The following is a 17395-nucleotide window of genomic DNA, read 5'->3' on the forward strand; positions in this document are numbered from 1 at the left end:
AGGTTAATTGTGAGGCCAGACTTGCATATTTGTTTAAGGATTTCTACCTGTGGTAACCTAAGGCGTAGATGTTGAGGTAAGATTGGTTGAACAACTTTGTATTAAGGCCAGTGGTATCCTGAGATGCATTGGGAACAGTGGTCTGTGGGTTGAGGCAAGTAGGGGGATCCTCCCCCTCTACTCTGCTGTGTTGGGACCACATATGGAGTGTCATGTCCAGTCCTGGGCTCCCCAGTACATCAGTGGCAAGGAGCTGGTGGAGAAAGTCCAGCAAGGGCCACCAAAGGTGGCCAAGGGATTGGAGTATGTCTTAGGAGAAACTGGGAGATGGGCATGTTTAGTCTGGAGAAGACTGAGAGGGGATCTCATGACTGCATATAAATATCTCAAATGTGGGCGTCAAGAGGTTGTTGCCAGACTCTTCCAGTGATGCCCAGCAGCAGGAAAAGGAGCAATGGCCAAACGAGAAGTTCCATCTCACCATGAGAAAGAACTCTACAATGAGTGTGGCAGAGCAATGGAACAGGCTGCCCAGGGAGATTGTGGAGTCTTCATATCTGGAGACATTCAAAACCCCACCTGGATGAGTTCCTGCTTAACCTGCTCCAGGTGACACTGCCTGGCAAGGGGTTGGACTGGATGCTTTCCAGAGGTCCATTCCAACCCTATTGATTCTACGATTCTGTGTGACATGTTGGTATTAGTCCTGTACGTGGAAATGTGAGAAAATACCGAGAAGTAAAACACAGAGTTCTTGGATGGTAACTGGCCAATCAATAAGGTTTTGTCTTCATCAGTTAATCTAATCTGACAGAATTGTTTTCTGGTGTAAGCAGGTGGCATCTTTTGACTTGCGATTTATTTTTAAATCTAAATTTTGAAGTTGAAACTCTAAAAATAATTAGTAAGAAAATAAGTATAGGCTATACTGCCTGTATGGGGGGTTGTATTTTGGAATATGATGATTTTGAAGTAATTTTTTATCTACAGTGGTCTCAGTGTACAGCAAGGCAAGACTCATAAGGAGTGGTGTGTTTTGTTTTTTTTCCCTAGTATTCAAGGATGGACCCTCCCCTCCTCCACCCCCCAGTACTCCTCTTTGCTCTCCAGCCCTCAACACTTAAAGAAATCTAAAAAAATACTATACCACTTTTTCCATAAAATTTACCTTACTTCAAAGGGAGTTGAAGTGGATTCTGGATGAATAACCATTTATTACTTAAAAATCCAGTGTTTTTCCAAAAGAGATCATTGCTGCTGTAGCTTACACACCACATAAGAAACAAACAAAGGACCCTGACAGAAGAGGAGGCAAAGCAGAATGCTGACAAATTAGTAGCAAATTTAAGTTAAAACACAGAGCTAGATTTCATTCCTGTGAGGAAAGATGAGTGGTACAATTGAATGTTAATTAGGCTCTCCCAGCTGTGGCTGAGCAAAATATTTCAAGATTTTTTTTTTTTTTTTTGTGATGTCAAGTATAGTTAAGAAATGCATAATTTTGTTAACTGATTTTTATATGGCTTATTTATTGTCATTGCAGAGGTATGAGAGGATAAGTATCTTGGGACATAGCTTTCAGTGTATCCCCATTTATTTTCAGTTATACATTATTCCCTATAACTTGTCTTAAGCTTTTGAGTGTGTATTGTTTTTTCTAATGCAGACTTCTGTTTGTAAAATACTCTGTTTAAAGACTTGTCCCTTGTTTTCAGAGCAGATTTCAGCACTCTTTACCCTAATGGGATTATGCCAAATAATCTTACCTTTCAGAGGTAAGGACATCTTTAGTACACTCAGATGAACTGCAGCTGAACCACGTTTGACCTTCAGTGTGGATATATAACATTCATAAAAATTGGTTTAAGACCATTTTTTTCTTAGATTGAAGACTTTCCCAGTTATTTTTTGTGCTAAGTGTTTATGTAATTACACCTTTTTACATAGTATAAATATGTATGCTCTTGTGTGACCTGAAAGAGGGTTATCTGAAATAGATATGGAGAGAGAATAAATGCAAATAGTGCTTTATGTTATGAATGATACTGAATTGCTCATCCGCTTCCATAGGTCAAAAACTGCTCTCTGAAGATGGATATTCATGAACTGCTATTTTAATAGGCTTTTTAATGATTACTATTTTAGAAAACACATCTAGTTTTTGTTTTCCTTTTTAGTTCAGTTTGGTAAATAAAAGTGTACTGAAATTGAAGACATAGCATTTAATTTGGATAAGTATATTTCAGTAGCAAATCCAAAACAAGGACTGTCATTAAATTGTAAAAAAAAAAATTATTTTGGAACAGCAAAAAATGTTACATGTGGATGTGTGATTCTGTCAAGGTAGAAATCTCTTTCCTTTGCTAGAGGAACCGGTTAAAGGAGAGCAGTGTTGTGGAAAAATTCCTCTAAATGTCTGGAACAGCTGGAATCCCAAGAGAGTCCGGACGCTGCTCTACAAGTACTGGAGCTGCTGGATGTAATGTCAAGGTAAAGAACAGCCCTTCCTTGCTTGTGATGGGGAAAACCATTTTGACCAGCAAAATAAGGAGGGCAGTCCTTTCTGCTAAGGCTCTTGACTGCCTGAATTTTCCCATTTCTCCTAGGAATCCTGCTGTGAGCCCCCTGCAGATAGGGCTCCTCAGGTATCCTGCTGTATATTTCATACAGACCTTGCCCCTTGGAGGAACAACTAGTTGACTCGAGGTGGGCTATCTGGTTCCAACAGGTAATGTATTCTGGGAAACATAGTGTCGTGGGAAGTACAGCATCTCAAAAAGGATTTACTGCAGAATTTACTTGCTGGGAATACTGCTTGTAGGATTTGTTTTGGCACAGATTGCCTTTTGTTTCAGAAAATTCAAATTGTTGCAGGATGGAAGCCCTTTCCTCCTGAGCTCACCTTGTTTGTGGTTTTAAAGAAGAAAAAGCATTAGCACTGGGAATAATATTTCTGACGTCCTGGGTTTTGTGGGCTGAATTTCTCTGTCTGATTTTAATAAGTAGTTTTAGTCTTAAAACATTAAAGCAGCATCTAATGAAATTCCCTGTATTGTTTAAGTGTTGACAAAGGGCTTGGTAAGTGTGGTGATGATACTGGTGTTAAAAATCAGGTAGCTAAAGGTAAAGTGTATTCATATCACAGATGTTTTTGCATGTATCACTTAAGTTGGTTTTGGGAGAGGGCAGAGAGAAAGTAGAGCAGTTCTTAAATTTACCAGATCAAATTGCTTTTAATCTTTGTTCAGAGTATCTTTCAGCTTTCATTTTCTGCCCTAAATGATTTTCATGTCCTTAAACAGCTTTGTTATTTCTCTCAGAGGTTCTTGTGTTGCCAGGTAGCCTAAATCATTTTAGGTGGTGGGAAACATAAATCTTAAACATAATTCTTAAAATAGAGTGTGGCATTTTGCAATAGTAGAGGAAGGGGATGTAAAGAGAAACTGGAAAGAGGAAACAGTACAGAGGAAAAGATAAAATAATGCAGCCAGCCCCTGAAAAACCAAAAATTAAGGAGAGATTGCAAGCATACTTTCATGTCAAAGGAGAAGTGTATGTATAAGTTGAAAAATCCTTTTTTTTTTTTTATTTCTGGACTTTTCATGGGGAAGGTGCATGTGCTAGTGCGTCAGACGCTCTCCTAACTGCTTTTTAATGAAAATACTGTTCTTGCTGCTTTATACTCACCATTGCGGGGTTTAGTTGGAAATCTGTAGCTGGCTGAAAAAAAATTCATTGGTTGTTTCCACAGCTCCCTCTAGGCAGCAGCAGTAGTCCACATATAACTTGGAGAATTCTTACTACAGTCAGACTGAAACCAGCACAAATACAGCTTTGGTGCTGCTTGGTATTTCAGTGCTATCCTGCATATGTCAGCAGCAAGCCATGGGGAAGATAGACATTCAGGTAACACCTGAGAGCCTGCAGTGAGGTTTTTGTTAAAACTCATGTTTACTGCTCAGGTTTAATTTGTTGCAGCTTTGCCTTAATAAAAGGCATGAGTATTGTAGTTTTTCTTCACTTCTCAAAGAAAAGCCACTGTCATTTCAGTTGAAGCTGTAAGAGAGCCAGTATGAGCTTGGCAGTCCAGCCAGTTATCAGTCTCAGTGTTTGAAACAGAGGCTGTTCCTGGCAGCAAGGTAGGTCTTATAAAAAGTATCATAGTATATATATGAGTAATAATCCAATTGTTTGAGTCACTTTCTAATCACTTTTTAGTGAGCTCTTAGATACAGGTTGTTAATGTAGTTGATGTTTGCAACACATTTCTTTCCTTAAGAGAGAAGAAGAATAATCCAAAGGATACTCCTCATCACAGCTGCATATTGAATAGCTGAGAACCAGAATGAATGGGTTCTTCCTTTGCCTTGAACTTGTTAGCAAAGCTTCAGGAGCTTCAGTGGAACTGCACAGGTGTGCAGCAGTAAGGATATGACTGGAGGTGGCCACAAGTACAAGCCCTGGCATTACATATAATCAGGATGGCACAGAGAAGTCCTCCCCAAAAGGTGGGGTAATATTCAAGTTGATTATATTAATCCCACAGAAAGTTACTCTTGGAAGGATTAATCAGGATGGCCCCAGTGAGGTCCAAGTCCGATGCTACAGTTCATGAGACTTTTCCATGTTTTGCAACAGTTACCCAATATATTTAGGGTGGAAAGTAAGGCCAAGCAGTTACAAAACTACACAGGATTGGTATCCTGTCTGAGAACCTAGAAATTTGGGGTACTGTGGAAATTCATACCAATGTGTGTTCATGGGGGCACAGCAGGGGCAGGTGTGGAATGGGAATAGGAAGTTAGAGGTGGTGGGTTCTGATGAAATACTGTGTATTGACCTCATAGAGCCTTTATTTGTTCACTTTTACATCATGATTTCCAGTCACACAAAAATAAGTCTAGTCAGATGAAAGTGACTAAACAGATGAAAACTATTCCAGCTTTATGGAGATGTGTTATTGACCAGTGTGAATTCTAGGTTGACGATGCTATCAGAATCTCCCGGTGTGCGTCACTAAGACCTCTTAACTGCTTTCTGTTCCAGGGAATGATGAGAGCCCTTTAACATCTCATGCCTTAGTCCACAAAGCTTACGTGTAAGTCCAGTATAATGTCTATGTTTTCAGAATCCCTACGAAGGAGGATGAGAGTGCCTAAGGTAAAGGCATAATATCCAACTAATTTGGTGCCTCACAGTCCAATTTTAACAGCAACCCAGAAACCATTTGGTTAATGAGTGTTTTTAGAATGCTTATGCCTAGCATCTGTTAGAAAAACAATCCAGATTATGCTGCTGTTGCTCATCAGTCTGCCCAAACAGCTTGGGAAGGAAGGGTTTGGTTCATATTGACACATAAGCATAGGGCTCCTACTCAGATAAAGATTTTCTTTCTAAGATTTTTTGGTACAGGTTTTTCTGCACTGTGATCATGAATACTTTATTTATCCCACAGGAAAGGAAACAAGAGGGCATTTATGTTAATAGACCAAAATGCTATGGTAGTGATGTGAAATTTATCTTTGCTTGTGCTGTTTTCAGAATCCAAATACCAATAGCAGGGTAGGGTGTGGTTTACTTTGACTATAGCTGACCTGTTGCAGATGATGTCATCTAGAACCAATACCTGCTCTATAAAAAAACCAACCTCTCTCTCTGCTGGAGAGGGAAGAGACTACCAAAGGTCACCTAAAGCCATTAAATTGCTCTGAGGAAGTTCCACGTGTTCATAACTAAGGCCCCATCTCAACTTCACAGCTTTTTTTCTTTTGGATTATCTTGGATGTAAGGAGTGATGGTTGTGGAGCCCCTGAGCTCAGCAGTACTACTGCTGTTCTTTTCTGTCCCTACTGACTGCACTGTCTGAAATGGCCCTTTAGGATATCCCTCTCACAGCTAGTGATGGAGCTAAAACCCCCAAGCCTGCATCAGACGGTGTGTCGTGGGATAGGTCAGCCAAGGAGAACAATGACATTGAATGCAAAAGAAATAGTATTAACTTCTTTTATAGGAAAAATATTTTAAATTTTCCTGAAAAAACTTGCTGAGCCTCTTCCAATTTCAAGCAAAACATTTTATTCCCATGCTTTGCATTATTTTTGAAGCATTCTAAAGAACATACATACTAAACGCCAGAAATCATATAACTTGCTGAGACAGATTTAAAATAGCAAGTATTACATAAAGGTGTGTGCAAACCCAAAAATGGCTCAAGGAATTGACCAGAGCAGGAATGGAAGAGAGTATCTATAGGATACAAACATTTACAAGAAAAGGTCTAGCAAATGAATTACTTAATTTCTATTTGCTTGGACTTTTCCAAGAGCTAAAATATTTTTTACTAAGTTAAACACAAGAAGGGACTATGCAAGACAAACAGGAAATATCAAACTTCATTGATAAAGGCGGTATCTTGGAATTCTTTTAACAGGCATAATGTATATGCAATGATGAGAGACAGGAAGTTCAATAATGCGTAAATATATTTGTCATCCATTAGTAACAGAAAACAGCTGCATTAATTACAAGCAACCTGCACCAGTCGAACATACCACATCTTTCCAAAGTCCTACTAGTTTCTGTGAAAGAGATATTCTGGTTTAAGATCCATATTACTTTTAAAAGCACTTTTAACATAAACTTTGATTTAGTCTTTCCTATCTTTCTGAAAAATAACGTGATTTAATTTTGGATTTTATTTTCCACTGGTACATAGTGTCTGTGAAATCTGTAGGATAAATGTCCCTTAAAGCTTGATTCTCTTTGCTGCTGCTGAGGTACTAAATAAAGGCACTCAGGAAACTTTTTCTCCCTTTAACCCACGTTTGTATGTGACTTTCGGACATGGCCAAGTACAGCTGTTTCAAGAGTAAGGAATTTTGCTGAGCTGCACACTTAAGAAGCTGTCTTTGTTTCCTGATGTAACACTGGGCAACTTCAGATTACAGAAGAGGAGGTCATAAATTATTATTTGCATGGGTTTCAGCAGTTTGCTTTCAGAGTTTGCTGACAGTCAACCTAAAATGGAAAAAATGCCTCTCCCCCAAAATAAGCAGCTAAATTAGTCTGTACTGCAATATTGTAGATTTTTTAAATTGGCATTGACAATGATAGATTATTTATTTTTCTATAAGACCATCTCATGGAATTAATGAATCTAGGCTCTTGCATCTGCTCACTGAAGCAGCCTTCATTTATAATCAGAAATATGGGATCAAATTGAGTTTTAAATATTTGAAAAATACAGAATCAAATAGAGTATGTACATGCAAACACTCAGTTTCCAACTGTAGTGGCCAGCATTTCAAAGGGCTCTACTGTTATGGTTTTTGTGGATACTACTAGCCCACATTATGTAAGTTCTGACTATTGTCTGATCAGTTTAACTACAGTTCCTCAAAGACTATAATTGCATGAAAACCAGCATAGATATTACAAAATTAATTTAAAAATACCTACCGGAAGGCAGATACTCACACAGTATTTTCTATTCTTATGCCAAGGCTTTCAAATAGATGAGTGAAATGATCCATGGTAACCTCGTAGCAGTTCTGCAGAGCCAGTCTGTGGAGCTAGCTGGGAACAAGTGTGATCCTGCCAGCAAAGCCAGACACTCAGGCCACTCAAGTGTTAACAATGCAGCTGGTGCAGAGCAGCTCCTACCCAGGGTCCTGATGTCTGCAGGAGGTGGAGAGAGCCAGGCCTCTGTTCATTTGTTTGTGGTGTATGCATGAGTTGAGCACAGCCAAGCTTCACCTTGATCTGGCCCCACCTAGCAGCACGTATGAAGGAAGGATGCTTCAATGCTTTAGGCTGGGGGTTGTTCCTTGTGTCTGAGCATGGATTTCCTTGAGCACACTGTGGAGAGCGTATGTCCCAGCTACAGCCAGGCTGTGCTCAGCCAGAAGGTAATGATGTGATTCTTGTACTTGTGCTGCAGACAGTACAGAGGTCAAGTAACAGATCTCACTACAAGATAGAGAGATGTTCATAAAACATGTTGGAGGAGCTAGAAGTCAGCCTTCAATGCAGTAAATTGTATGGCATGAAGTAACCTAAAGGTGTGATCCACGCACTTGGTCTAAATCAAAGTTTGAGGCAGCTCAATGTAGAAAGTGCTAAAAGGAAAGTTCTACCCTATAAGAGAGAGGTAAGTGGGGACAGCAGAAGTGGTATGAAAGCAGGAATTACAGGGTGTTCAGAGCAATAAACATGCTCAGATAAAACAGCACTGAAATATGGTAACAACTGGATCCAAAAAACCCCATACAAATGTCATTAACTTGACTGGGTAGCCTGGTCTTCAAAACAAATTCAAATAAACCAGCTCCTAAATAGGTTTATCAAAAAGTGAGAGTGATAGTGAGGGACCCAAATGCACTAGTGTTTCTTACCTGTTGTCTTATAAGCAGCTGCAAAATCAGTGGTAATTTGCCTTTTACCATTATAAAAGCAGTGTGAAGAAGAAGCTTGTTTTCCCACCTCACCAAACTAAACCAAGAATAGCAAACAAAAGACTAGATTTGTTTTAGGTCAGGATGACAGAATGAGAAGAAATCTGTTCCATTTTAGGTCTCATGGGAGTTTTAGAAATTTGCTATTAGAAAAAACCCCAGCCTTTTAACATGTAGGCATTTGAGAACTTCAGCCTTTAATTTTTTTTTAAATATGATTTTGGTTATTGAACTTTGTCCATTTTTTTCTTCAGTCATACCCTCAAGTCTTATTGTTGAGTTCCTGCTTCTTATTTTTTTTTTTTTTTTTAAGATGAGGGAATATTTTATATTTGTGCATATACATATATATATAAAAATATATAAATTTTCCTATTTAGGTAGAGCATTCACATCTACTTCAAGAATTATCATCAATTCTATAAGTATGTTTTGCCCTGCACTGATAAGGTTCAAATAAGTGGTTTGTCTAGAAGAAGGCCACTCCAGAGGTACTTTAAGCTATAGCAAAGCATAATCTAGGGGAAAAGGATATGGAGAATATTATCTTCTCACTTGATTCGCTTTATGTACAATAACTTCTTGACCAGGTTTTGGCTGAGATACTTTGAGATGTTATAGCTCAGTTTGCTTGCATTCTTCCATGAGATTTTGGTTCTGCATTGTCACAGCAGGAAGGTATTCATTGACCGGATCTTGGATGCTTGTAAGAATCTGACCTATCCCTCGGCTGATTCTCTGCCCATAAGACCCACTGCTGTTTTTGGCTGAGACTGTCTGACCTCTGTAGACTTGAGCCTGATGCTCACATACACCAAACTTGCTTAGCAGGATAAACACATCTCTCCGGAAAGCTTTGGTGAAAATAGCGTAAAGAAAGGGGTTAGCACAAGAATTGAGTGGGTAGAAAAGTACCAGCAAAATCTTGGAATTGGAGACGGTTATCAGTGGTTTGTTCATAATGGCTGATAAAGCATGGAAAGAGATGGGAGCCATGCACAGAAAGTCCGTGAAAATCAACACAGCCATCCGCTTGGCAATTTTGGTATCTTTGTCTCCTGACTTGTACTGGGGGTTTCGCACAGTGATGTAGATTTTTATGTAGCAGGCGCAAATGACGACAAAAGCAATAATGTTACATATTAAAATGAAGACAACGTAGGCTTCAGCCACTGGTGTTTCAGTGTCCATAGGCAAGCAGATGCTGACTTTGCTATAGCTGCTGACACCAACCAGTGGCAAAAGGGCGAGCAGGATGCAGGACAGCCACCCTCCCAGCATGATGAGCACGGCGTGCTGGAGGCGAATCTTGCGGTCAGGCCGCATGGCGAAGGTGATGGCGTACCAGCGCTCCAGGGTGATCACGGTCAGGGTATACACAGAAAGTTCACTGGCAAAGACTGTGAAAAATCCGGCTGTGTTGCAGCCAGGCCCAGTCTGCCACTCTATGGCATGATTATAGTACTCTGACCTGGTGTAGAGATCCACTGAAGCGATCAGAAGGAGGTATAACCCCATGCAAAAGTCAGCAAAGGCCAAGTTACACATCAAAAAGCGAGGTACAGTCAGTTTATAATGACTGGTGAGAAGGATGAAAAGGACAAAAATGTTGCCTAGGATGGCAAGCAGGTTCACAAACCACACCACAATCCTCAGAAATTGATATCCCATTATATCCTCACAGGGATTAAACTCATCAGGCTCTGGTGTGCATATCACATCTTCATTGCCTCCACAGACAAGATAGTCATAATGACTGTCGAAGGTCTGGACATCTTCCATTTGAGGGTTCTTGATCTCTTTACCAAACCCAAAATTGCCTTCTCCTCGCTCTTCCAAAAAAATGTAATAATGGGGATTTTCATGAAAATGTGTGAACTTGGTGTTCGTGTCATACACAGCATTGGTGCCGTCTGTGTATTCTTCTGCATAATCTTCGTAAAATGGGTCTCTGAGAGTCTTGACTGATCTCTTATGAAAGCTGTGGCTGCTGTGGTTACATATTAAGTACTCCAGGATCCTGAAAGTGTAGAGGGAGAAATCACTGCTGGCATTTACAGTCTGACAGGTGCATAGTATGTGAGCAAAGGGAATGCTTCAAAAGCAATTCATCGTGAATGAAAATGTAGCTATAAAACTGTGATTGGATATATTTTTGTTAACAGACCATATAACGTACGATAGCATTTCTGGGCTTTTTTAAAAATTGTATTTTTAATTTTATCCTCAGTTGTAATTTTACTTGTTTGGCATCCATAATCCATCTTCTTTTTTGAGATCTACATTCTTAGTAGGTAAGAAGACATTTATCTATTGTTTATAACTTCTTGGATAATACATAAAGTATTACTTTCTTTTTCACTGTTACTCACTATTCAATTTCTCCCAGAACTTCCATGAGTCTGATTCTATTCAGTAGCTCTTTTACCGCTAACTAGCAGTGCAGCAATTTGGAATCCTTTACCTCATGGTGTGATGCAGCTGTATTTGCAGTCAAGAAGTTTTCAGCAGTCAACAGCTTCTCAGTTAAAGAACATGAGACTTGAGGCTATAACCTCAACACTTTTTTTCTAGGCCTTGCTGTAGCATATTACCCTTTTCTTTTTTCTTCCCCTTTAATTCTGGGCTCAACAAGAGGAGGAACTGTTTCAAAAGGTCCTACAAAAAATTCTTCTGCCAGCTTGCAATTGTAATCTGTTTCAAAGAACATTGTCTGTACCTATAAAAAATGGTTACAAAAGTGCTAATAGATGTGTTTTTGTATTACTAATAAAGCATTGTCTTTACTGATATATTTAAAAAATAAACGCCACTTAGGGAAACTCACCCACTTTTTTTTTTCCAGCTCTTGAAGGCACAGCAGTGACTTGGATATGATAGGTCAGCTCGCATTAGCTGAAGAAATACCTTTACAGGTGGTAATTTCTTTAAAGTCCATGTATTTTTAGCCATTAGTTCTTTCAGGCTTTCCAATCCTTTGGCTGGAAGGTTGGCAACAGCTGTTCTAGAGACATCCCTAAGAAAGAAAAAAAAGACTAGATCAGATTGTTACAGTTATTACAGTTCTTCGTGAGTTTCAGAATTCTACAATAAAAATCAAACGCTGAAGAGGTGTGGATTTCGTATCACCTTGCTAAGGTCTGATACCATTCCAATTCAAGTAGGCTGTTCATTTTTCTATGATTTTCACTTTCTTTTAAAGTTCTTGTCTTTAATGTCTTATAACACAGAATGTCAATTATAAAGAAATATCATTACTTTTAAAACCAACCAGATACAAATGTATATGCTACCACGCAGTTTTAAAAATCCTTTAAAGAAATCACATCTTCCATTAGAAGAGTTATATTCCTTTAGACTTCTTCAGATTCATCTTAACCTGTTGGCACACTTTAATAGAAAGTATTGCAATTCCTAAAAGAATATTCTCTATATCCTGAAATTAAAATCATCTATCTTAATCCATTCTGTATCTCTCAGAAAACTGAATATTATGTTTGTTGCTTTCTACTTGTCTGCTGAGGTGGACTCATGAGAGAGATGATTCACAGTTGATGAGGAGGTAACTTTCCTTTCATACTTCCAGGTGAATGTTGCCTGGTCCTGCTAGTGTTTTCTAATCAGTTTTTGCTTTGTCCCCAAACTTCTTCTAGTGACACTTCAGGTTAGGATGTTTTTAGAGTTACAGTCTGTGAAGAAGTAAACCTGTAAAAAGGGTTCTAGGGTAGGAACTGCTTCAGCATTGTTTTATCATGAATAAATACATCTGGTTTTTGCATTTTGATAGGCGTTTATACCAGCAGCCTGAACTGGCTCTTAAAAGAGTCTGAATATTGCCTGCTATCATTTTACCTTCTCAAGAATCACGGAGTAGATGAGTTTCCAAATCCTCCTGTTTGACCTCCTTGATCAAAACAGGGTCACCTGGAGCAGGTTGCTCTGAGTTGTCCCCCATGGACTTCTCAGCATCTTCAGGTCAGGAGACTCCACAGCCTCCTCAGCAATGTGTTATGGCATTTGACCACTCTCACAACAAAGAAAATTTTTCAGATGTATGACGAGGTCTCCTCTCAGTCATTTCTTCTCAAGGCTGAACAGGCCCAGCTCCCTCAGCCCTTCCCCATGAGAGAGATGCTCCACTCCCTTGATCATCTTTGTTGCCCTCCACCGGACTTGTTCCAGGAGCTCCAAGTCTCTCTTGTACCAAGGAGCCCAGAACTGGACTCCAGCTGTGGCCTCACGAGGGCTGAGTAGAGGGGCAGGATCACCTCCCTTGACCTGCTGGCAATGTTCTTTCTCTGGCCTCTCAGGATGCTATTGGACTTCCAGCACTGCTGGCTTATGGACAACTTGTCCACCAGGACCCCCAGGCCCTTCTCCACAGAGCTGCGTCCCAGCAGGTTGGCCCTCAGACTGTACCAGTTCCTGTGGTTATTCCGCCCCAGGTGCAGGATCCTGGATTTGCTTTTGTTGAATTTCAGACAGTTCTTGTCTGCCCATCTCTCCAACATGTTGAGGTCCTTCTGACACGCTGCACAGCACTCAGGGGTATCCACCACTCCTCCCAGCTTTGCATTATCAGCAAAGTTACTGAGGAGGCATTTGTTTCTTAATCCAAGTTACTCTGCAATTTCATGGTCGCTATAGCCATGCCTGCACCCAACCTTAACCTCTCCAGCAAGGCCTTCCATGTTTCTTAGTACGATGTCAATCAGCACGCTATTCCTTGTGAGATCCTCCACTACCTGTGACAGGAAGTTGTCATCAGGGCTTTCCAGGAATCTCCTGGACAGTTTATGCTTTGCTGTGTGGCTTGTATTGATCGTGTCAATATCCCAGAGAGGCTGCAAAGGGATGCCCCATAGTCGTGTCTTGTGGTTATATCTTTGCTTGTATTTACTGGCCCCTCTTAAGTCTCTCTTTACTCCTTGGGTAGTTACTCTGGCATTCCCCTTTCCACACTTTATCTATGCTGAGCCTGGCTATGACCCCATTCCCCTTCTAATGTAGTTCAAAACTCCCATAACAAGCCCTGCTAAGTGCTTTTGCCCCTTTAAGATATTTTATAGAACTCTTCTGCAGCAAAACATCTTGGTAAATTAGATCTTGGGACAGATCTTACAAAGACAAGGCCGGCCTTTCACAGCAACCCTCATGGGTCTCCATCAAGTCCTCGTGGTGGAGGACTATCTGCAGGTAGGTTAAACGCTCTGTGGTGGGAGATACTAAGACTGTTTGAAAGGGAGATTATAACTCACATACTTGAGAGTTCTTTTAAAATGTACTGGCACAATCTTATGGAAAAAGATGATCCTGTTTGTGCAATGAATTGGAAATTCTGACGAGCCTTGACAAAATCAGATTATCAAGGGCTGTTGAGGTAACTAATCTGTTATGTGACAAGACTAATATCTTTCCTGGATTAATTGAAAAATAGAAGAGTGTGTTAAAAGCCTGAGAACAGATGACAAGATTTCATGCTAGAGGAAGAATGGAAAGTTAATTGGTATCTGAATATTCAGGTCATTGCAGCAGGGCCCACAGGGACGAGGTTGGTACTACTGAAATACTCATAAACAGTCTGGGAAGGAAGGGAGAGTAAGTTGAAACAAAGCTTGTTTCTGGCACAAAGTAATACAAAGTAGTGAAAGCTAAACCTGATTGTCTAAAGAAGCAGAAGGCTCCTGCAGTAGTAAATGACTGAACAGAAAAATAATATGCTTCAAAATTAAAGAATGTAAAGTACATTTATGAAAGAGCAATTTTAACTTTACATGGATGACAATGGGATGTAATTTAGCTAAGCACTCTGGAAAGTTCTTGGAGTCCTCTGCAAATGTCAGGTCAGTGATTTTAGTAATTTTGAAGGGAAATAAAATGCTAAAAATTCTTTGGAAAGAAATAGAAAATAGAGCAAAAAAACTTCACTTTGTAAATCTAGTATGACTGTAACTTAAATATTATCTGCAGTTCTAAAAATACTATATGTAGTTATAATAAGAGCATGGAAAGTTGTAGCTAGGGTGATAAAAGATCAAGGTGTTTACAAATGAAGTAATAAGGTAGAGATAAAGACTTTTCTCTTGGGAAAAACTACATCTGGAAGCAGCAGTAGTAGACTATAGTGCCATGCAGATTGTAAAGAAGGTGACTGGTAATGATTATTCACTCTTGTGAGATGAGTTTTGGAACACTTAAGAATGTGAGGCAAGAGACTTAAAAATCAGAGAAGGCATAATTTTTCACACAACTGCATCATTGTGAAAATCAGTGCTATGGGTTATCGTGTAGGCCAAAAAGCTAAGCAACAAGGAGGACATTATACTTTTTTGGTTTGGTTTTATTCACAGTTATGTAACATTCCCATCAGAAATGTCTGGGTCAGCAAGAACACCCTGGGGGACAAGGGCTCGTGCTTTGGAACAGGTGCTGAGAGGAGCTTCTCTGGATGTACAGGGAATGGAGCTGCAGCTCCTGGAGAGCTGCAAACAGAAGGCAATAGCGGCCCAGGGCTCCAGTAGTGGAAACAATTTCCCAGGTAGCAGAGGTGAACATACAAAGTCTGTGGCAACTCAAGAGTGTTACCAAGTGATGTTTAAAAGTCTGAAAGAAACATCTGTTCAGTGAAGAGAAGGGGCTTGGAAGAACAGTTGTAAGACTGTCATTTTTATTCTATCTTACCAAATCCTGTGAGTTCTTTTATGTATGTGCCTATGGGTGTGTATTTAAGCAGATAGGTATTGTAGGTTTTGTTTTCAAACACTCTGCTTTATACTGGGGAGCTTGGGGAAAAGTCACAGGAACAGATGCCTTGAAGTTCTTGTTCATTTAGGATTAATTTTGGGGCAGGGCTAGCAATAGATATGTTGTCCTATCCATGGGCCATATTAAACACAATGGCTCAGAAGTTTGGAAGTTTCCAGAATCCCAGTTTGGGAAGTCCCTAAACTGCTGGTATATGGTGTCTGCGAGCAAGAAGTCTTGTGACCTCTCTGTACACTGCTATCACAAGTCAAAAAGCTTCTTGGGACTATGTGGATAATTTGTCTCCCAATGGAAGATAATTTCTTAGTTACCCTATCTAGGTGCACACTTTGTTGTGTATGTGTCAGCTGGCCAAGAGGAAAGTGTGGGATTCTCAGGGTTTTTTACTTTACAAATCTCATCTTGATGATTATTTAATCAGATTCACAATCTGCTTCAAGCAGCATAGCAGCTGTCTTCAAACTGGATTGAAAATATTTATAAATAATTACTAATCTTTAGAGCCATGTGAATACAAGTAGTTGGAGTTGTGAAGACTGTAGTATCTGTGGGTGCATTCATATAGAAGACACATTTTCCTGAATGATTTCTTTTTGTACCAGTGTATAGAGTCATTAAGGTTGGAAAAGACCTTTAAGATCATCAGTCCAGCCATCAGTCTAGCATCCACAGTGTTCACTGTGTCCTCAAGTGCTATATCCACGCATTTTTTGAACACTTTCAGGGACCATGACTTCACCACTTCCCTGGGCAGCCTGTTATGCTTTGCAAGCCTTTCTGTGATTTTTTTCCCCCTAATATCCAATCTAAACCTCCCCTGGCACAACTTGATTGAGGCGATTTCCTCTTGTTCTTTGCTTCTTACCAAGCCCTGATCAGCCAAGTATGGTCAGTCTCAATCAGTCAAGGGTGATCAGTCCTGATTTTGGTCTGCTAAGAAAAATGGCAACTGACTGCAGTTATATGTCTGTCTCATTAACATCTAATAATATTGATAGCTAAGATGATGTTTAAACATTGCAGTGCTTACATTGCACGGAAGAGTGTCTTGCTGGCATTGCTAAGCTGTTATCTTGCATCCTTTAAGAAACACAAGAGAATGGGCAAGAGATCCGATGGACTTTTCAAGAGGATCTGTCTCAAAAAGTGACTATAAAAGAGGCTAGGCAGGAAATTGATAAAATAAATGGTAGCAAGTCACAAGGACTGGATAGTTTTCACCAGAAAAGTTCTGAAGTAGCTGAAGGAGGAAGTAGTTGAATTGGTAAGAGATTTGTGGAACCTTTAGCTTTGCTGTTCTGCAGAAAGGCAGCAAACAAGCCACCACTGAACATGATATACCTGGGGAAAGTCAATATCTAAGGGGCTTTTGTAAAAATAAGTCCTGTCTTTAAAACTTCTCTGAGTGCTGTGCTTATGATTCGCTCAAAGTCTCCTGGGACTTCTACAAGGCCTTTGACAAATGCCCACAGGGCTGAGAGAGAAACCAGGCAGACACACTCTTGTGGAAGCTGTCAAATGCTCAGGATTATGGAAAACATTCCATAGCAACATTCACAGCTAGCCTAGAGCCAGACCAGACTTCAGCTTTTAAGTAGCCATGGTCTGGAGCCCACTCAGGTACTGGAAGTGGTTGCGTAAGAGTTCTACACTGAGGCGGAACAGCAACCAGAGTGCCCTCAACCACTGTCAGTATTTTCTTATACATTTCATGTGATGTTTCTAGGCTGTTACTTAGCTGAAATTTACACATTATATTGGATGTTAAAGAGAGTTTGGAAGGGTTCAGATAAATGTGGGAATAAAACATGGCTTATGAATTCAGAAATGTTTTCTGAACCAGCTGTATATTTTAGAAGTGTTAAACAGATATTCAGTTGCTTAGATTTTTTTTTTTTTTCTCTTTTCCTAGGTTATTAAATTTCAGTCTAATTCTTTGTTGGTTTTATGAAGTCAGTATTTCAAAACAAGATCTAAGTGATAATAGCTTTTGTCAATAATCCTCGTCATTGTTGGAAGCATGCAACTGTAGTATGAAATCCAGTGATAGCAATAATTTAAAAGATGGGTAATTAAGAAAATAAGATTGAATGCACCATAGTACAATTGAGAATTTTTGCCTAATCATATATAAATTTCTGAGTACTGGTATAGATAAAGAATAAAATATATAATAG

General features: G+C 39.6%; 1 protein-coding gene across 1 annotated transcript in view; it reads right to left on the bottom strand.

Annotated features, from left to right (window-relative positions):
- Positions 1–8987: 8987 nt before the first annotated feature.
- The window catches only part of TSHR (thyroid stimulating hormone receptor), a 46187-nt gene continuing 37779 nt past the window's right edge, over positions 8988–17395 (bottom strand). The window contains exons 9-10 of the mRNA XM_040067335.2: positions 11281–11469; positions 8988–10473 (exon numbers count right to left, since the gene is read on the bottom strand). Coding sequence (XP_039923269.1) covers positions 9069–10473; positions 11281–11469 — 1594 coding nt within the window. The 3' untranslated portion in view covers positions 8988–9068. The remainder of the gene's footprint in view (positions 10474–11280; positions 11470–17395) is intronic.

Source organism: Hirundo rustica, chromosome 6 (assembly GCF_015227805.2).
Source record: "Hirundo rustica isolate bHirRus1 chromosome 6, bHirRus1.pri.v3, whole genome shotgun sequence".
In the NCBI taxonomy this organism is placed as follows: domain Eukaryota; kingdom Metazoa; phylum Chordata; class Aves; order Passeriformes; family Hirundinidae; genus Hirundo; species Hirundo rustica.